This window comes from Psittacula echo, assembly GCF_963264785.1.
Source record: "Psittacula echo genome assembly, chromosome: 4".
Taxonomy (NCBI): domain Eukaryota; kingdom Metazoa; phylum Chordata; class Aves; order Psittaciformes; family Psittacidae; genus Psittacula; species Psittacula echo.
In genome coordinates this window covers 21228510-21249962 of record NC_137738.1, presented here as the reverse complement: position 1 = coordinate 21249962, position 21453 = coordinate 21228510, and the positions used below count along the sequence as shown (strand labels likewise).

Here is a 21453-nt window from a genome sequence, read left to right as displayed (position 1 = left end):
TGGCTCATTCCGTATCATGTGTGAATTCTTTAAGAGCTTTCTTTTGAATGCTTTAAGTGTTTTTTATTTGGGATGTGATTGATTTCAATTCCATGTCACACAGTAGTGATTGAGAAAACATCTCCTCCTCTGCCTGTTGAAGTTGCTCCTGAAGTCTCTACTTCGAGTGCAAGTCAAGTAATTGCACCTACTCAAGTTACAGGTATTGTACTTCCTTTTTAAAACTAAAATAAATTAAGAAATGACTGTGAGTTCCTGACACTAAATTGTTCCATGCCACTTCTGAATTATAATAGCAAAGATAATGTAGCTGTAAAACAGAAAGGATTACTCTGGGGAGGGATAGAAAGTACAGAGCAGCACAGCAATGAGTGTACTCTCAGCAGACCAAGGGCCCTCATAGGATGTACCTGCCATTTTTGTGCCCTCAAATAAATTACAGAAGGAAAAAAATAATAATTCCACCTCAGATTTACATGATCTGCACCAAAATTGAACTGAAAACTTCTTGGCTAGAAGTCAGGTCTTTAGACAGTTTGCACATGTGTTCATGAAGTATACATAGTCATGTTCTTTGAGGCATGTACACTTCATGAGAGCATTACAATGTCAGTTTGGCTAACCTCTCAGAATTAACACAGGCTTTGAAGTAATTGCAATATCCAGGTAAATACTTTAGGATGCAGTGCTATATAGGGTGCACATCTAGGCCTACCACAAGGTTTCCCAGCTTTCATTCACAAGGAGAAATTGCACACACTTTAATTAAAGTTTAATTCTTCAAAGGTGGCTTTCCTTCATGCAGGAATGGATTTTTGAGTTGCATGCATCACGCGCCAGCTCTAAGTCATCCAGTTCTTTGAAGTATGATTCTGTCTGCAATTAAATTCTACTGTAAGAGAAGTAATTCTGCAATTCTACTGTAAGAGTAGAAAAAGCACCCTGTCCTTCTGTAAGCATTCACCTGCCTCCTTCAGTTACTTTAAGATGTAGTTAAATTTAACCTATTTCTAAGTATTCTGAATAAATTATTCTCCTTTACAGATAACTTCTTTTTCAGGAATTACAATTTCATGCTGCTATGTAACCTTAGCTTAAATTACAACTAAACACAGTCATTAGTTCATTAGTGTTCTTTTGCAGTAGCCCACGTACTTCGAGAATTTCTAAAGCTACTGTAGGGGTTTAGCGTCCAATGCTGCCCGTACTGAATCTCCTTGTCTTACAAAATACATACAAACAAGTATTCTCTACAAATAATCAGAAACTCACTACAGTTATTTTCTTAACCTTTGCAAAGGTTAAATCATATAAATTTTTATTTTATGTTATTTTCATTTTACTTTATTTTTTTATGCACCTATATATAAATCTTGGATGGGATATGGAATATGTTGCTAGGAAAAGCCTAGATGGATTTTGGATTCTTCTAGATATGGTATCCACTACAGAAACTTAGGACTTACAAACTTGATTTACAGTTGTTGTCAGGCCTGAACTTTCTACTTGGATTACAGAATATTCTGCACATACCGAACTGTGTGGGAGAGTTTAATGTTAAATTTTTGCTTGTTTTGTTTGTTTGCTTAGAAATCAACGAATGTACAGTTAATCCTGATATCTGTGGAGCCGGACACTGTGTTAATTTGCCTGTGGGATACACTTGCATCTGCTATGAGGGGTACAAACTTAACGATCAGCAGACAAAGTGCTCTGGTATGAATGGACGCTTTCAAAACTTCGAAATAACCATGCTGTGAAATGCTTGAAATGTAAAGTCTGGTCAGGGGAAATATGCTACAGAGCAGTCAGGAGTTGCTTCCTCTACTGAACGTTTCCAAATTACACAGAAACTAGTTTTTGTATGTCAAATAAAACTTGCCAACTAGTCTCTCATTATAGCCTTTCAGCCACTCAGAACTGCATGTGAATTTAATTGAATGAAACCCTTTCCTATTGTGAGATGAAAGAAAAATTGATTAGACAGATCATCTGTTCTCAGCTTTGTATCAGGTATCTAAAACTATCAGACTGCCAGGAAGAAATACACTTCTGTTTGGATAAAGAATGACTGAATTGGCACCTGTTTCTCAGAATGATTTACCCAGCTACCAGCTCTGCAGCTGGACTAAAGCCAGTCAATTTGTTAGGTCTTTCAACCTTCTGCTGAAAAGAGAAACTATAACATAACCATCCCAGAAGCATATTAGGAGATCTGCAAAGTGAAGTCTTCATACCCTTCTAAGCTAGTAAATTCTGCAACAGAGTGCTCTGATGAACATGAGGCAGAGCCCAGACTGGCTTTAGGTGAGCTGTTTCAGATTTGGAAGCAGCAGTATCAGTATCTTTCCTTCATTCAGAGTATGCTGGTTCCTCTGTAACTTGGATCAGAAAATTTATTATGTCATGTTGGCAGATTGTGTACTATCAACTTTTCATGCTACTAAAAGTTCATTAACTTCACACTGATACACATGCTATTGTGTACAACTACAGTATTAAAGAAATAATTTACACACACAGTCAAATAGCAACTGAAAATCCTTCCAATTCATCCAAATTGTGTTAATGTCCCATGCTTGCAGCTTGTGCTCAGCTACACTGCTCATTCAGTGTAGTGCTTTGAATAGTAATCATGTCACATTCTTTAGGCCAGTGAAATGTTCTTATAGACTAAGCCAGTAAGAGTGTTTTTTCCAACCAAAACTATTTAATGCATCTCTTTTTTGCAGCTCTTAGGGAGAGGGAAACATACTTTTTCGAATAGTTGAAATAATTACAAGATCAGTCTTTTCAAAAGCAGGGCATAGAATGCAAAAAGAAGAATCACAACTAAACATGTTATTCTATAGTCTTGTGTGTTTTTATTTCTTTTATAGATATTAATGAGTGTACTCAGGCACCCCACCTCTGTTCCCTTGGACGCTGTGAAAATACAGAAGGAAGTTTCCTATGTATTTGCCAAGCTGGATTCATGGCCAGTGAAGATGGAACTGACTGCGTTGGTAATTACTGGTGTCTTTTTTTACAGAAAATAAAAATACAAAAATGAATCAATAAGCTCTTCTCAGCTGTTTTCCTCAGTGTCACTGGTACTGGACTTATGTCTGGAAGTGTTTTCAACTGCTCTCACCAGGAAAACATTTGAGTAGCTTCTACTATTTTTCAAAATTATTATTTATTGAAAAACAAGAAATTATTCAGTAACATGCTTGTTTAGGAAAAATACCATTTAGTAAAAACACTTGCAGTAGAAAATACAAATATTCACAATCCTTTCAATCACTAGCAAATGTAACAAACCGTATTTTTAAATGTAACTGCAGACAGCCATAAACATTGCAGAGCAACATGACCAGTGTTCATTAGCTGTGATCTTCCTCAGGTTAGCGCTGCCTTGGGCACAATGTACACACAGTGATATGCATTGTGTTTGCAACCACAGGGCTGCTCACTGGCCGCCTTGTTAGAGCCTAGTTGTTTCTAGATCTCTTTCTGCAATTACAAGTAGTGAGGTAAAGATGGAACTGTTCAGGAAGAACAGCTCTAGGACTGTGGTTTGCAAACAGCTTCAAAACTCCAGGTTTACTTACATATACTTAAGACAGAGTTTAAAGGAGATGCAAGTATTCAGTAATTTCATGGTGAAGCAAAGTTTCTCTTCTCTTTTACATCTGCAGATTTTGATGAATGCGCAAGACCTCATACTTGTGGGGAAGGCTATTGTATAAATACAGTTGGCTCATACAGATGTGAATATTGTGATAGTGGATACCAAATGAACAGGAGAGGTGAATGTGAAGGTAGGAGGTTTGGACTTTTCACCTGTAATAATACAGTAGCAGTTGCCACACCAAAAAACTGCAATAGGACAAGCCATTTGTTCGTGTTGACTGCTGTTACTGATCTCCAGAGAAAACTTTACGTCTATCTCTTTATTTTTGAAGAAATCCGGCCATTAGATGGAAATACTAACACAGATTTTTTGTTTTCATGTTTGATTTGAAATTTTTCTACCTGGTACATTTCTTTTAATCCCTTTCAATCTCCATTTGCTATTTGATTTCAGATGGAATGTCTTGGCACAGTGGTTTTATGTGTATTTTTGTTCAGAGTTCCCTTTCCCCAACTCACTCTGTCTTTATTTCCATGGGTTATTTGTCTAGCTTAATCTTTCTGCTGGATTTCTATCACAGCTACTTTCTCCATTTAATTTGCCTTTATATCATTTAACTTGCCCCTGTACACCAGCTAAAAACGGCAGAATGTTCAAAAGGACATTGCTTGTTTAATCTATAGAATGTCCTGAATGATGAAGTGAAGTTACCATTTATTTATTTCACAGAAACAATGCCAAATGTTAGCATTGTGTGGAACAATTAACGTTGTCTGCTGTTTGCTTTGAGCTGCAAAGGGAGAATTCTCAGAAGTCTGCAGTCTTAAACAAGAAACCTTGAGTACTCTCCAATCTTTTCAGTTATTTGATGCCTGGAACTGCAATGCAATTCCTATCATTTAGATTTAAGATGCTGCAGAGGAGTTCCCCCACTATGGACAGAACCATCATAGGACTGCTATTTTAACAGCTCTTGCCATGAAATCTCTTAACTTCATTGTTAGTCCTTCCCTGCATACTTCATCAAGTTTCTGTTTCAGGAAAAAAAAGAAAAGCTGTCTGTTGTCCCATCGTATAACAGGCAGCAAATGATAATTGGGCTTTTTTAAATTTGGAAATGTGTACTGGCAGGTATTTCATGCTGCAGGAGATGCTAGGACATCTGACCTTAGAAACTTCATATTATTTTTCAGCATGATATTTTTGCCTTTTTTTTGCTGTTCTTTTTTTGGCTTTCATTTTTCAACTTGAATTGTGAACTAAAAACCACAAGCAGCCATTTCATTTTAAACATAGTTTTGTTCATGCTTTAGTCTAAGTTATCTAGGACAGAATAAAATTGCTAACATGTTAGGTTGCCTAGCAAATAAGCAACTTAAAGCTGCTGTGGATATATTTGCTGCTCTGAACATCGCTAAAAGATTCCACTTTCTCTTCAGACCTTTTGTTTTTAGATAAATATTTCACACAGTCCACTCTTACAATTACTTTTTCCAAATCTTCTCTGTCAGTAGGGAATCTGTGATTAAAATATGCTAGCAATCAAAATATCACAGTATGTCAAATTTCTTTTTCACTTGTATTTTAAGTAGTATGGTGGGAGTCCTCTGTCATTTAATTTAACATTAACATTTAAATTAACATTTAATTTCTGAAACAAAATCCTTTGATGAAAGTTATTTAAAGTTGCTTAAGGGAAAAACCATACTAACACAAAATCTATCAAATCAAGGAAATGACACATTCGGGGAATCATTTCACCATGTCATTACACCTACACTTTATAGTCATAGAATCATAGAATAGTTAGGGTTGGAAAGGAATTTAAGATCATCTAGTTCCAACCCCCCTGCCATGGGCAGGGACACCTCACACTAAACCATGCCACCCAAGGCTCTGTCAAACCTGGCCTTGAACACCGCCAGCGATGGAGCACTGACAACCTCCCTGGGCAACCCATTCCAGTGCCTCACCACCCTCACAGTAAAGAATTTCTTCCTTATATCCAATCTAAACTTCCTCTGTGTAAGTTTTAACACATTACCCTTTGTCCTGTCACTACAGTCCCTGAGGAATAGTCCCTCCCCAGCATTCTTATAGGCCCTCTTCAGATACTGGAAGGCTGCTATGAGGTCTCCACGCAGCCTTCTCTTCTCCAGGCTGAACAGCTCCAACTTTCTCACCCTGTCTTCATACGGGAGGTGCTCCGCTCCCCTGATCATCCTCGTGGCCCTCCTCTGGACTTGTTCCAACAGTTCCATGTCCTTTTTATGTTGAGGACACCAGAACTGCACACAATACTCCAAGTGAGGTCTCACGAGAGCAGAGTAGAGGGGCAGGATCACCTCCTTCGACCTGCTGGTCACACTCCTTTTGATGCAGCCCAGGATACGGTTGGCTTTCTGGTCTGCGAGTGCACACTGAAGCCGGCTCACGTTCATTTTCTCATCGACCAACACCCCCAAGTCCTTTTCCGCAGGGTTGCTCTGAATCTCTCCTTTGCCCAACCTGTAGCTGTGCCTGGGATTGCTCCGACCCAGGTGTAGGTCCTTGCACTTGGCATGGCTAAACTTCATCAGGTTGGCATCAGCCCATCTCACAAGCATGTCAAGGTCCCTCTGGATGGCATCCCTTCCCTCCAGCGTATCAATCGAAGCACACGGCTTGGTTTCATCAGCAAACTTGCTGAGGGCGCACTCAATCCCACTGTCCATGTCACCGACAAAGATGTTGAACAAGACCGGTCCCAACACCGATCCCTGAGGGACACCACTCGTTACTGGTCTCCAGCTGGACATCGAGCCATTGACCACAAGTGTTTGCGTGCGGCCATCCAGCCAGTTCTTTATCCACCAAGTGGTCCACCCATCAAATTGATGTCTCTCCAATTTAGAGACAAGGATGTCATGTGAGACAGTGTCGAACGCTTTCGCAAGTCCACAAGTAGGACAGTCCAAGTCCAGGTAGATGACATCAACTGCTCTGCCCCTGTCCATCAGTTCCATAGCCCCATCATAGTCCAGGTAGATGACATCAACTGCTCTGCCCCTGTCCATCAGTTCCATAGCCCCATCATAGAAGGCCACCAAATTGGTCAGGCAAGATTTCCCCTTAGTGAAGCCATGCTGGCTGTCACCAAACACCTCCTTGTTTTTCATGTGCCTTAGCATGCCTGCCAGGAGAATCTCACCTACTGACAGATTCCAGATTCCACAAATAACTTCTTTCTACCTCCTCCACACTTCAAAAACAAAGGCAAGAATCCTCCAAGCTGCACTCAGTACACCCACTTCACTTACACTTCCTCATCCTATCTTCATTCTGCCTTCAAGCTATACTGACACAAGCTCTGTTGTGGGCCTAGCCTGGGAAACAATAAGTGTGTATGTATTGTTGTTTCACAGTCTATTGTTTATGTAGAACAGTGTTACAGGCATAGTTGAACATCATTGCATACAATGAAGTTTTCCTATAAAATCTTGTGATTTCTTTAAGCTTTGCAGCATTTAGACTTTATTTTGACTGAAATTTCTGTACCAGATGCTTCATTCATGTTGTGTGTTTTGAGGGCAGATACAGTCTATGTAGTCCTGAGAACAGGTTTCATCCAAAGTGGATTTTCTTTAATTAAATAAAAAAAAATAATCTCACAGCAGATCCACTGGGAAATGCTTGCAGGCCTGCATTGTAGTGGCTGAAGGGGCTGTTGATGTTTGTATGAGGAAGTATTCTCAGCTGAACAATCGTGATTCTATCAAAAATTGTGATTTGCCCACATCCAGTGAGTTGTTTGGAACTGGATGTCCAATTCTCTGAAGTTTGGAGTACTGCCAGTTAAATTACAAGTGTCGGAGGCTACTTTCCTTCTCTGTAGCTTTTTCCCAAAACTAGGAGTGAATTGCCTCCCTGCTATCTGCTCTGGAGTGGTAGTCCTTAATTGCAGAAGGCACAACTACTCGGCTTGAGGCAGGGTCAGGAGAGGAGCTTAGGAAGCTGGGTTTACAGGTGACCGGCAATTTCATTAGTCTGTGTAATCCATGAAGCAAGTACTTGGTAGGAAAGATAATTATTGTGTAATAAAGGACCATATTATAAAACGATAGTCAAGGCTGGAATGAGGCTGCCCAAGCTGTTTGAATTCCATCACCTGATCATTGGTCACTTGGCAGCAACTTGCCTTCAAATATAATTTTTGTATGCAGTCTCCTTTAGGTTGTATATATTGTATTTATTGTTGGTTTGTTTGGGGCAGGGTAAGAAATTCTTGGTAGATGCTCAGAACCAGGACATAAGATCTATTGGTATTTCAGGACATACCTCTTGTTTTTCATGGATGAACTAGGACCTCCCCTAATTCAACAGTTCCCTTCATCACCCTAAACATTGCCAGCCTCAGTGATGTGTGTTGCTAGTGCCTTCTTTCAGGCATAATTAATTCCTTATTCTCTCTAAGTGTCTTTGATTTACATTCACACAATTAAATTTGTAGTCCACATAATATTTACATGCAGCATGACTCCAAAACTCTGAAGAATGCCAAATTGCTCATTGCTTTGAGAAGCCAGAGGAGGTGCATTGTTGTTGCAATGCACTTCCAAAGTCTCTTGAGACTGACTATAGGAAGAACCTCTGGACACTTCAATATGGTAAAGGGGTGATGTAAGCAAAGTTATTCTTACTTACCTAAGCTGGAAATGTGATCTGCTGTATGTTATGGAGGGCCTAACCAAAGAATCACAGTATAACAGAAAATTCAGATTCAGTTGATATGATACTATGACCTGATTTATTTCTCAGAGATGTCCCTTCACTGATACTGATCTGTGACAACTTGTACCTTCCGGGGTCTCTAACAGATAAAAGTACGCAACTCTAAATGTATCAGTACAACATCAGCACAGTAAGAATAAACAGATTAGTTTATTGTTCAGTGTTCTGTTATGGCTTTGACTGGTATTTCTTATTATCTTCTCTTTTGAAGACATTGATGAATGCCTGACTCCAACTACTTGTCCAGATGCACAGTGCGTTAATGCTCCTGGCTCTTACCAGTGCATTCCTTGCAGAGTGGGATTCAGAGGCTGGAACGGGCAGTGCCATGGTATGTTCAGTACTCTTTGAATCTCCAGTTACAGTGCTTGTTATGAGATGCTGTATTTCCTATTTCACCAGTGTTACAACCTGATGACATCACTATACCCTGGGTCCCCATTTCGTCAATTATAATTGAAAATACGAAATTTTTTAAATGACTTTGTTCTCAGACACAGTATACAGGAAGAAATTGTGTTTTACTGTAGATAAATGAACATTGAATCTAGACCAAAAACAATACAATCATAATTACAAATCAAAACTCTTGAAATAGAAAATATGGAATTGAAAGTGATGTTTTATTGGTGAAATGGTAGTAAGCCATTGCTTGAAGGTATTAGCAAATGGAAAAAGCATGGATGCTAATACATCAGTGTGACTGGCAGGCTTTTTAATAGGACATGAGAGTTTGCTCACACAAAGCATGTTCATAAAACTTCTTAATTATCTGTACTTCCAGCAAAACATTAGCACATCTTAAAGCAACTTGCCTCACTTTAGGTATTTAGGTTAAGTTTTTAGGGCAGATTTCTCGCATTATAGTTCTGTTGATATGTTTTTAAATGTTAGATTAAATTTTTTTTCAAATCAGTTTTGACTATTAGGTAAGAAAGAGCAAATGAATCCAAAATAAATAATCTTTTGTTGTTTTGAGTGCCATTTCCAGGGCACTACCAGAAACTTAAATTTGACCTCAGTTGCAAAGGGTCAGCTGTCTGTTGTGAATCCTCCTTTCCACTCTGTGTGTAACGCATGTCCTATAAATTGCGATGGTTAGAGTAACCATGCTACCTAAAAGGGTATATAATAATCTACGTAGGGAGTGTTTGCATTATTACTGTAGGTCAGATTGGCAGTGTACTTTCATAGCTTATTTCCTAATCGCTCCCAGTTGTTGTGATTTGATTCAGCTCATGAAGCTGTCTAGGATCACTGGTTGAAATAGCTCTGGAAGATGGGCATCTACTGTGCTTCAGCCACAAATGAGCTTTTGATCTGTGGAGCAAGACTAGAGCCAAGTTGCAGTGAAGCACCTGAAGAATGTACGGTGTGGCTGTTAAAGCCTCACCCTCAGTTTTGCTGTACAGGTTCTAAAGAAGGCAGATTGTAGCAAATGACTTGTCTGAACATATCTGGCTGTCACAATTTATTAGCATGTCATAGCTGCATTATTTGGTCTTGTCATTTGACTTACTGTCGAGGAATGAATCTCTAGGTAATTTCATGGATTTTAATGGAGTTATAGCAAGCTAGAAATGTTTACCACAAACTGCTACAGTTCACATAGCACGCAGTACTCCACGTTAATCTTTGGTTTGCTCCTTCCCACCTGTCTAGGTTCCCGCTGCCCTTGCAAAGACTGTGGCACATGCACTATCTTAGGAAGGGTTCCCCTTACTTAATTCCTTTTCTGGAAAATCTAATGTTGACTTAATTTTGTGTTCTTACCTGACATCAAGCTTGATTTCTGTACCTATTCGTGAAAGTAGCCTGGTTGAAAATCCCATGGCATAGTTTTCACTTCTTTTGTTCATGCTAACCAGGTTAGAGGAGCAGAATGAGATTAAAAAAAAAGTCACTGTTCTGCTCTGATTTACAGAACAGAACTAAGCCATGTCAGAAATAAGTCTTGGTTCCAAGTTGCTAATAATTTTTTCCTTGTATTACTGCATGTAGTTACCATTTTTCCTTTGTTTTATGAAATGTTCTAAGCCTAGACATCTCTCTCACATCATTAGTGATGTGATCAGTCTTCATTTTCTGTTTATGCTAGACTTACATCATGTTGGAAATGAGCCATACACATTTTGGAAAACGTAATGCAGATAGTTTGTCTCAAGTCTGTAGCTTTGCATACACTGGAAAGGAAAATATTTCCCAAGTTATCTATGAAGAGTATTTAGGTCCATTGTTCCATTAATTCATTTGTTTCTGCTGTTAGTCTAGGTCAGTTGTCAGAAAGTCTAATGCAACAGTTCAGCGGTTCTTTGCTGTTGATATTGTGATCTTCCATGATTGCTGAGTTAAGTTCTCTGTGTTTTAACAAATTCTTGAATTAGAGCATTGATCGTATATACTGAGATCAAAGGTGTGGTGTTTTGTTGAGCAAGCATGTTTTGTAACAGTAGGGATCTGAGAATTAGTTTTGCGGAGGGTGTAAATTCTAACACCTACTGATCTGCCATAGCAGCACACCTGTGGATCTGTGCTGTCACCTCCTTGGAGGATGCCACTTCATATTCTTGGTCAGGCTGCAACAAGGCATCTTTTTTATGGAGTTAGAGGCTCAAGTAAGGAAACAAGATCTGTGAGTCATTTGAAATTCAGACAATAATAGTGATTTCATTTGTGCCTGGGGAAAGATGGGCTTTGTCAAAGTCAAATTGTACAGGAGATTGTAAAAAGCCATGAACCATAAATATATGTGAGGAAAATAGTTACTGCAGATATTCGCCATAGCTAATAAGAGCTATGCTGATGATTTAAAGACCTCTAATCTCTTTCCAGCTCTCCCTGTGTTACAGCTGCCTTAAATAGCTTGGGCACCTCAAATAATCAGTAGTTTTATCTTTTATGTTGATGGATTTTTGTGCTTTGTGGTGGGAAAAGACAGTATAATTAGGAGTAATATGATTTCTGGTACATGAAAGTAAATAAGGTGTAATTCTTCTTCTGCGTCAGTGAAGTTATGAAATACAGCTTTTTCTGTACAAACAGGGACACCTGCTTGCTGTTAACTACATCTCCAAAATAAATAATGAAAACTTGAAAATTAACCTTTTTTTTTTTTTAAGTGAAAACCACTCCTAGGGAAAAGCCAATATTGATTATTGTGGAATACTAAATTCTGTATGGATTTATAACGTAAGATGTTATTTATATATATGCTTGCTCAAGAAATTATTCTTACACAGTAACACAGCAATTTTCACGTTGGCTAAAGATAATGGTCCATCTTTCAGAGATGGACCTTCTTTCAGATAATGATAAAAGTAGGTATCTATGGGCTAGCCTACAGAAAAAAAGTTTCTTTTGAGCCGTCCTGTAAATAAAGGATGATTTGTGATCAGGAAGAGAGAGTTGTTACGAGGCCATAATCCATAATCCTTGTTGCCTATGTAGAGCAGCATTACAAAGGGACCTGCATGAATTGTGGAAATCCCCTTGAAAGTCCTCAGGTGTCAGCTAAGTCCTTTAAAACCTGCCTCCTTTAAGTCAATTTGAAAAATATCATCTACAAAGTTCCCACATGTGCATGTGTTTCTTATAGTCTTCAGTTATGCACTGGGGAACTCCTCTAATTCCTGTACATTAAGCGAGCTAGCTTAAAAAAGCAGAAAAAACTCAACGGCAGAAAATATGGTTGAGGTCTGTCCTGGCTTCTGAGAGGACCTGCCTGTTCCCCACAGGTAAGCTCCGGGTAAACAAGTGGAAGCAGAAGGCTGGGGGATTTTGACCAGCACATGTTTTAAAAATGGTGCCAGAGAGAACACCTTCCAGCACAGCCTTGCTAGCATTAGCTGACTGGACTCTTTTCTCTTTCTGACTGTTTTCTGAACTGTTCCATGGAATAGCAGAAGAATTAGTGATAATGGCTACAAGGTCCTGGTGGCTGCTAGTTCGTTCATCACAGGTACATAACCTCAGAGTAAGGCTGTGTAGTGCAAGAATGAATATACCAACATTTGCTGACCTCTTCTCTATACTAAAGCCATACTGACTTAAGCTAATTTTAAGTTAATTAGCTAATTTTAAGGGAAAATTACGGGCAAAATAATATTATTCAGGTAAGGATGATGTGGACATAGTTCACCGTTCAACTCCTGTTTAAAAAAAAAAAAAAAAAAGGAAAAGAAAGAAAAAAGGCTTGTTACTGCAGTCCTTGTAGTACAGGGATGAAACTATCATTTTAGTCATGTGGGCTCCGAGTATAGTTGAGTGTTTGAGCACAGGGCAGCTCAAGTTCAAATCCTTTTTTTAAATTGATACAGAATTGTCAAGGTCAAAATATGCGGGAAAACTGATTGCAACTGTGCTTATGGCAGAATCTGGATAAATTCGGAAGCTCAGCTGAAAGATGGTTGTACCCAAGTTAGTTAAACATTTCTGCTTTCTTTGTATTCACAGATATAGATGAATGTCAGTATGGCAATCTCTGTACAAATGGTCGTTGTGAAAATACAGAGGGATCTTTCAGATGTATTTGTGGCCAAGGTTTCAAACTCTCTGCTTCAGAGGATCAGTGTGAAGGTAGGAAAAAATACAAATAAAATTCATTAGGTTGCGCTTACCTTTTAGGTAATATTTTTCATCTAACAGTATCCCTTTCAACAGAGAATCAACAAATGTACAATACTGAAACTAAATAACCAACAATGTAAGAATATGTATTTCCATTTTATGGCTTCATTGGTCACATTGAAAATTTTGCCATTTGTTATAAAGCAGATCAAGAACATGTAGTAATATTTATATTGCTAAATAGGAATTTCTGCAAATCCTTGGCATCTTCATCTTTTTGGAGGTTTGGAGATAGTGGCTTTCACTGCCTTAATTGCTTTTCTTTCTATCTTTTTTTTCTTTCATGTGAGTAAGTGGAATCCAAAAAAAAACAGGCTGTATCCTCTTGGAACCCAGCAGTGTCAGTTAACACTGAGCTGATGCCTCATTGGTGTCACTGCATTTAAGAGAGAGAAAGTTTGGTGTCTTATTTCTGAGACCAGAACCTGTACCTCCCGAAGTGTCAGGTTCCACATTGCTTCCACAAAATTCACATCTGTACTGCTGCAGTAGAACAAATTTAGGTCTGAAGTCAGAGCAGAGTAATCTGAGAGAGAACCTACAATGTTTGCAGGAGGAATTAATATCCTTAGGGAGAGGGGACTTACTGAAACCTCTCCCCAGTCTTAAATATCTGGGAGAATGTCTCTAAGCTGTGAAAGTACACAGAAACCTGAACATTTCTTTGTCAGATGTTGGTTTTTCTTCTTTTCCCTTCCCTCTACCCTTTCCTAAGTGTCTGTGTATAGCACCAAACACTTTCAGACTTCTGAGTGCTAAAAATAATACAGTAAAACTAAATGATCGTTCATATAACTTTGTCAGGAAGTTTGAAACAAAACATCAGTGTAAGTGAAGTGTCTTGAGTGAGTTAAATGTGCTGTCCAGGACACACAGCAGACTGGTCTTGGGGAAACTATGTAGACAAAGTTTGACTGCTTCCTCTGAGCCTTCATGGAAAAGGGCCCTTGCCAAGCTGAGCTGGCATGAGCAGACTGTTCTTCTTAAAGTGCAGCCTTCTAAAGTAAGGACCCGTACACGTGCCCAGATGCTTCATGCAGCCCTGCAGATTTCAGTGATCCTTAAATTCAAAACTCCTGTGGTCGCAAGGGACCATTACTCAAGAGGTCAGACTATGTAGCCATAACACAGACCTGAAAAACCTCATTGAGTAACTTTCTCCTGTTTGAATTGGAGAATATTTTCAGAAAGACATTCAGCCGTGTCTGAATCCTAGAAGTGACTAAGAACATACCGTATCAATTTAATTACTGTTCTTTAACAAGTATTTTATAAATAGGGGAGGGAAACAGGCTTCCTAGCTCAAACAAGACATGTGGTATGTTCTGAATTCAAAGTGCCATTCCCCCTCAGTATTTTGAGTTTTTCACAGGAAAATTTCAGTTTGATGTTCAAGTCCATCTGTTAACCCAGGCTGACACCAGTTTGTAAGAACTGAAGCGCTGAGGGATTAGCAGTGGTGGTGGAAGCAGAGACATTTCCCCATATTTAGAGGATTAATACTGTTACAAGGCAAGTATTTAAAGAAGCCTTAAGGTACAACTTAATAGGAGAACAGCCTGTCAGTGTGCATCTGAAAACCACACCCTGTTAAAAGGTGGTGATTCTGCTGGAAAGTATTTTGTGGGTTTTGCTGACTCACTGGAGTGGCTGGTTTGTTACCTTTGCCAGATAAAAAAGAAACAAAAGCAGCTCTCAAGCAGCCGGAGTGTGTGTTTGTGTGTCTGTGTGTATGCGTTTGTGGATTGAGGGATATATACTGACAGTACAGGAGAGAATGCTGAATGCAGTCATTACAAGGAAAGCATCCAATCTGCAATTTTTTACGCATTATATACTGTCTGTATTTGTTAATAAATAAGACTGAGAGAAGCAGTACTGGATACTAACACTCTGCTTTGCTGTTTTGTTCAGAATGGTTATTGTACCGTTTGATTAATAACTGGCATTTTCAGATGTGTTATGATTTCACTGTCTCTTCTGCTACAGATATAGACGAATGCCAGCACCAATCACTTTGTACAAATGGACGCTGCAGGAACACAGAAGGATCTTTCAGATGTATTTGTAGTCAAGGCTACACACTATCATTCACTGGAGATCAGTGTGAAGGTACGTTTGTGGACTTAAGCTACTGATTCATTTTTTTTCAATGAGATCTTGAGAATTTCAGCTATAGACATGAACCCTTTCGATAATGGGGCAGAAAGACTGCTTCTGTTTCTTTCTCTGTGCTTTACTGTCAACCATTCAACAGTCCCCACCTACACAGGCACATATTTAATGGATTCTTAGAAATAGTCCCTGTCATCTTTCCACATACAAGAAATCAGCACATGCATTTCCAACAGTAAGATTGGAAGAGCAGTTGACATTATTACCAAAAACAATTAAGTCTTTCCAAAACTTGTTGCTCGTATTCTGACACAGAGGTTCTGTATTACAAAAGCTTCTGCCAGCATATATTATTCACATGGGGCCCTGCTAAGTTAAAACTCCTTCTGCAGCTGGTTTTGGGAACCTGTAGCCAGCCACCACAATTCCACATGTGCACTGGCAGGAAAGAATTTAGTATAAGATGAGCTCCAGGGGGATCTGCTGGAGCTCACAGCTTTCACTGTCTCAGAAGGCAGTCTGCATACTGAGCTTGTAAAAACAAAAATAAGAGGTGAAAGAGGTACAGTAAATGTAAGGAGAAATGCTGTGTGATAGAAACCAGAAACATTTATTAACTCTCTAGGAGAACAATTTCATTGTCTATTAATTGGCAAACAGGTTTTTTCTAATGAATTATTTCAAAGCTACTTCCTCTTCATCGTTGGCTATACCACCTGGTATGGTCAGTCTGCTGTGCTACTCATGGTCACCTGGAGCGTGTGAGATTACTTAGTGAATTTCAGGAAAGACTGTACCTCAGTTGCTTCCTTGTCTCACCCTAGGAGTGAGGGGGGAGAAAAAAACTCCCAGTTAAAGTCTCACCATACGTGTGGTATTTGCACATAAAAGCTTTCCAGTATCTGGTGTGCGTTCTGTAGCTGCTGATATCATGGAAGACACAGTTTCTTACTGCTGTTCTACCTAATAGTGTTCTGCTGCTAGGTTATCCTCCACACAGCACTCTAGGAAGCAGGTCCCACCTTCTCCCCCACAGCAGTAGGTCAGAAACTCTTCAAGTGATCCAGGCAGAAGAGCCAGTTCCCCCTGAGACAACCAAAGGGTGTCTTCTCAAGTTAAAACCTGTAATATCAAGCCAGACTTTGTAATCAATAATAATACTGATTGTCCGTATTCAATGCGTGACAGCATCTCTTGAAGTTTTCACCAACAAGGAATAAGAATATCTTACAAAATCTCCTCAGCACAGAGATCCTCTTTGGTACTGGAGAATCTGGTCACAGAAGAACTTAACACAATCTTCTCAGAGTTCCTGGTGAACACCAGCATCACTTGCATCAGCTTCAAGAAATGTGGGCTGATGATGCAAGGCACTAGAATTCAAAGAATTCTGTCAAAGAATTTTGCTCTCATGTGACTTCATGAATTGCAACAGATGCAGAGATACCATGTCAAGAATCAAAGAAAAAAGTGACGGAATGGATCACTGGTCCGTCCTGCCTCCCAAAGGCAGAACAGACCATACGGTGTCACTCCTGACAGGTACCAATCTAACCTGCTCTGAGCAGGCTTCAGCAGATGAGATTCTAAACATCTCTTCAAGCAGCCTGTGCAGTGCTTTGTTGTCCTTGTGTTTAGATTTTCTTTTTTCCCAAATGTGTGATGGTAATCTTCTGTTGCTGCAGTTTAATTCATGAGTTCTTACCTTGTCCACCTTCGGCAATAAAAGGTTCTTTCTTTCTTCTGCATAGCAGAGGGAGATGGTGAGAGAGTGAGATACATAACTGTTTCAAGCATTTTTGGTTCCTCAGCAAGAAGTGTTACAAATCATCAAGTCTGCAGAGAGAGGTTTGGAATTAGTAAATGCTGTTAGCATGTGTGAGCATATGAAATGGTGAGTTAAACCATCTTGTAGTGAAGAAGAGCAAATGAAATATAGAAATTAACTTAAGTCCATTGTAGCTGAGGACCAAATGTTGTCAGAACTTCTCTTCAGACTGCTTTGGCACATTTCATACAGCCAACTAGTCATGGGAACTGTTGATGCTCTCCATCACTATGCAGTGGACACTCAGGGCAAATTCATGCTTTATCATCTTCTCTTCCTTGATCCTGTTCAAGGGCAATTTTCAAGAAATAATAATTTAAGAAGCTCTCAAGGCAAAAGAAGAGGGATTGAATCATACAAGGAAAAAGAGTAAAACTACTTCCTCATCCCAGGGTCCTTGTCTCATTTGCAAGTCTGTAACCACATCTTTTGGCTTCTTCACCCAGTGACAGAGTGGTTAATTTCTGTAGAGACAGTTTGTTCACTGAAGATTTTCATAGATGTTACAAGTCCTGCAAAAACTCAATTCATCTCTTCAAGTGGAAGAAATTCTTTTGTGCTTTTATTATATCCTTTCAGTATTTTCTGAAATACAGACTATTACAGACTGGGTTTTGCACCTTCAAAATGAAGTTTGAACAGACTGTGCTTGTTCTGCTGTCAATAAGAACACTTTGTGTGACTGCTTCGTCGGCTATACATGCACCTCTTGTTTTTTCTCACCTTGCAATGTAATTATTTTTGAAGGCTCCTTGAAGCATTCAATGCACCTTTAGGGAACTCAGTTGACTACAAGTTTAAATCTCACGTTCTTTTCATGGCTTTCCTTATGACTCAGTTCAGCCAGATATGTGCGTGGACTACAGGACAGAGCTTCCATAAAGAGAATATCACTGTGAGAAGACGTCCAGTGTTTCTTCACATGATGGCTTCTGATTTTTTGATTAGCCTATTTACCTGTTTTCTAATGCAGGTAAAGAGGAGGACAAAAATAGGACAGAGAGGACAAAAACTGTGGGTACAGCAAAGCACAGTTGTGTGAAAAGAACAGAGTCGTGCAAATTCTGTCCAGTTTCTCAGACTCAGGGGTGGATGGATAGGCATTTGCCACATCAGAGAATAGCCAAAAATGTATCAGGCCATAAAACCACAGTGATGGGCAAATCACTTGCAAGAAATGTGCTTATTTATTTAACAAGGATTTCTTCTGCTTCAGGAGCTTTCTTAAAAATGTAGCAGCTCAAGAAGCAGTTTGCTGGTTTGATCATTATACAGTTGCAAACTTCTAGGGATATTGCAGAATTATGCTGTACTTGTTTTCAGCTGTGCATTTTACAACTCTCTGGCTGGTGTTTTTGTCTGGAAGCCTTTGCACAGTATTCCACTTGCTTAATATTAAAGTTTATTTGCAAATAATTGTTCTATACATTGGTGTGTACATGCTGTGTATGCATCCTTGCACTGAAGTCTTCAGAAAACAGAAAAGCTGGACTGAGAGCTTCAGTTCTATCTGAGAGCAATAGTCCCTATGTTCATTCCTGTCATAAATGCCTGTATACCTTGTAATCCAAGGCCAAAGTACCTGTAGAGACTTGCTATTATCTGCTTGGAAATTAGTAGCCTGGAAGTACAGCCCACCATCCTCAGGTGGGCTGTACACACAACCTTCTACTTGAAGACAGAAAAAGAAGTTATTTCCTAGTAGTCAGAGATCTTCAAGATGCATGACCACATGTATGTTATATTCTATCTGCCTTATGTTCTCATTCAGCATCTTGTTCTTGAGGTGAAATGGCATTGAGACTTTCTGCTCTGTTGCCCTGAAAATGAGGGAACACAAAGTGAGTGAACCTGTGGCCTTGTCACAACAGACATGAAGTATAAATGTGTACCAGCTGGGCTTACATATCAGCTATACATCTCAAAGAACCCAGGTTACTGGAAAAGAGTCTGCTGAAGCACAGGAGGCTCTAGTGTTCTCCTAGGAGCCTACAGAGATTCTGCTAGCCAAAATGCTCAAGATGTGCACATTTAAAGGGTAGTAAAGAGCACTGAAAATCTCAAGCATGAGTTACTGTCTCTGATTTTTCTGAACATTCTTATGCAGCAACCATAGGACCTGTGAAAAGTTGCATTTTAGAGCAGGAAGCATGCATCCTATATAGAAAATAATGAGTTTCGACTGAATTTGGCGGAAGACGCCTTCTTGTTGTGAGACTTGGCATTAACTCAGCACAAGGGAGTCGTTCATTTTTTTCCCTTCATGTTCCTAGTCAGAATTAATTGCTGTTTTAAATAAGCCACAATTTATTTCTCAGTTCAAAAGTTATTATAAAACATGTGGTTATCAAAAGGTCACAACTTTGTCAGCATTAAGTGCAGTTTTATCTGCAGTAACACTCATTTATCTAAGAAAGCTATCCCTATTTCTTATTTTTATCAAATAGATTAAATCCCAAGGATAATTGCAGTCTGATACAGTGTGGGCTTTCCAGAGATAAGTGTAGAAATGAGGGCATGTCCTCATTTTTGATTACAGTTGTTTTTCATTCCTGCAACACAGGAAAACGTTACAATTCTAATCAGCTAGAATCCACGCTTAAGAAATGAGAATAATCAAAGGCAGTGGAAAAAGTCTTTGATAACTGTTTTTCAAAGGAAACTATCTGCATTATCTGAGCAATAGACTCAGTGAATTATGAGGTAGGCACTGTGAAGGCAGGGGGAAATTGCTTTTCAGATGCTTCTTTTATTTGACTCTTTATTTTCTGTTTGCATTTAAAACTTGGAGGCACAGTCATCAAATGCCTTGTGATCTTCAGCTGTAGTAAAAAAAAGTGTATAATATTGCTGGAGGATAGGCATTTGGTGAGTTAATCGTGTACCCACAGGATTAACAGAGCTGTGCTCTGTTTCCTCCATTGGGTTGCCTTTAAGCCCTTTGAAAGACAACACCAAGCCTTTAGGTGGGAACAATGCCAGTTCTTGAAATATTTGATTACTTTGTATCTGGTTTGTATCCTGAAACTTGCCCTCCTATGTGTCAGTCAAAACGTTTATCCCATGGATATAAAGAAACAGTCTGCAGGCCTGAGGCTTGATGCTGGGAATGTAGCGTACAGGCAGCTGGGATGTAGACTGCACTCCCTGACTCTGGACCTGGATTTATGGCTTGGATGCTGCACTGTGCAAAAGCAGCTTTTCAGCTTCTCAGCCAAGCTGCTAAGCCTGTGAAATGGCTTTATTGCATCACATGAACTGCATGAAACAGTAACTATTGACACACCAGTGTGTGCAGTGTGATCCCTGTCCTACAAGCCTCCTGTCCACGCCGTTGTTTTGTGAGTAGTCTTTGCAGGCATGTCTTGTCTGGTGTATGACACACCAGCTCTGCTTTAGTTTGCCCATACTCTGGATGCCATCTGAGTCAGATCATTTCCAGCTTAGGGATCTCTGTGTAGTGTTCTAAACACGTCCAGAGATGCTTATTGCAAAGCACAGTTTTGCATTAGCAGGCAATTTCAATGTCTGTCTTCTAAATGTACAGCTGCTTGGATTTCTTGTTAACTGCATTACTGTAACACCATGGTCACCACTGGAGTAGGGTAAAGAGTGGTGTAAAGATTTGTTATGATAGCTTTCATGAGAGATGCAGATGGCACATTAGATGTGTTTGCTAGGAATAAATGACATACAGACTCAAAGCTCTTTAGACATACAAGAATCCTGACGATATGATGAAAGGAGAATTAAATGGACGTCCTAAAGCTTAATAAACATGATTTCCACACATGCACATATGGCTATTATAGGGCATTGTAGCTTCAAATTGCTATGTTAATATGTAAGTTTTATCAGGTTTTGCATTATCTAATATAATATTTTTGTTTCAGACATTGATGAATGCCTGCAAGACAGTAATATTTGCCTTCGAGGAAATTGCATTAACACTGACGGGTCTTACAAATGTACTTGCCCAGATGGTTTCCAGCAGATAGCAAACAGGGGATGTCAAGGTATGAAGCAGCTATAAAAAAATACCTGGATCATTATAATAAATGTGCAAGTTTGTAAGCATAACTTGTGATAGTCACAGATCATGCTAAGAAGAGAAACGCATTTGTAAATTGTAGTACCTTTTTTTCCCATTTTCTATTTCTCTCTGTAAATATATGCTGAGAAACTTTTTCAAGAGGCTGAAGTCTCGGGAGCAGGAAACGGGACTTTTCCTTGGCACCTCTCTAATACACAGTTTAGACTTGAGCTGAGAGTATAAAGTAGTAGTATATAGGCTTCATTTTTAAGTGGCTAAATATAACAAAACAGAAAGTACTTATATGCCAACCAAGGGACAGACAGCATTGACAGTATTTTTAACAGAAAAATATGAATGAAAATTAAAAATCCATTTCAGGTAAGAGCACCACACTTGAGAAAGAAAACCACCAACCCTGAGAAATAAGAACTTGCTGTAGAGGGGAGTGAGACTGGTGGAGAA

The 21453-nt window shown here is 39.2% G+C and overlaps 1 protein-coding gene across 1 annotated transcript in view; it reads left to right on the top strand.

The window, feature by feature from the left end:
- LTBP1 (latent transforming growth factor beta binding protein 1) overlaps positions 1-21453 on the top strand; it is a gene marked incomplete at both ends in the record, with an annotated part of 198370 nt that overhangs the window by 134184 nt on the left and 42733 nt on the right. Inside the window, 8 exons of the mRNA XM_080615803.1 lie at positions 104-202; positions 1591-1716; positions 2880-3005; positions 3681-3803; positions 8598-8717; positions 12839-12961; positions 15002-15124; positions 20849-20971. Of these exons, the coding sequence (XP_080471929.1) occupies positions 104-202; positions 1591-1716; positions 2880-3005; positions 3681-3803; positions 8598-8717; positions 12839-12961; positions 15002-15124; positions 20849-20971 (963 nt within the window). The remainder of the gene's footprint in view (positions 1-103; positions 203-1590; positions 1717-2879; positions 3006-3680; positions 3804-8597; positions 8718-12838; positions 12962-15001; positions 15125-20848; positions 20972-21453) is intronic.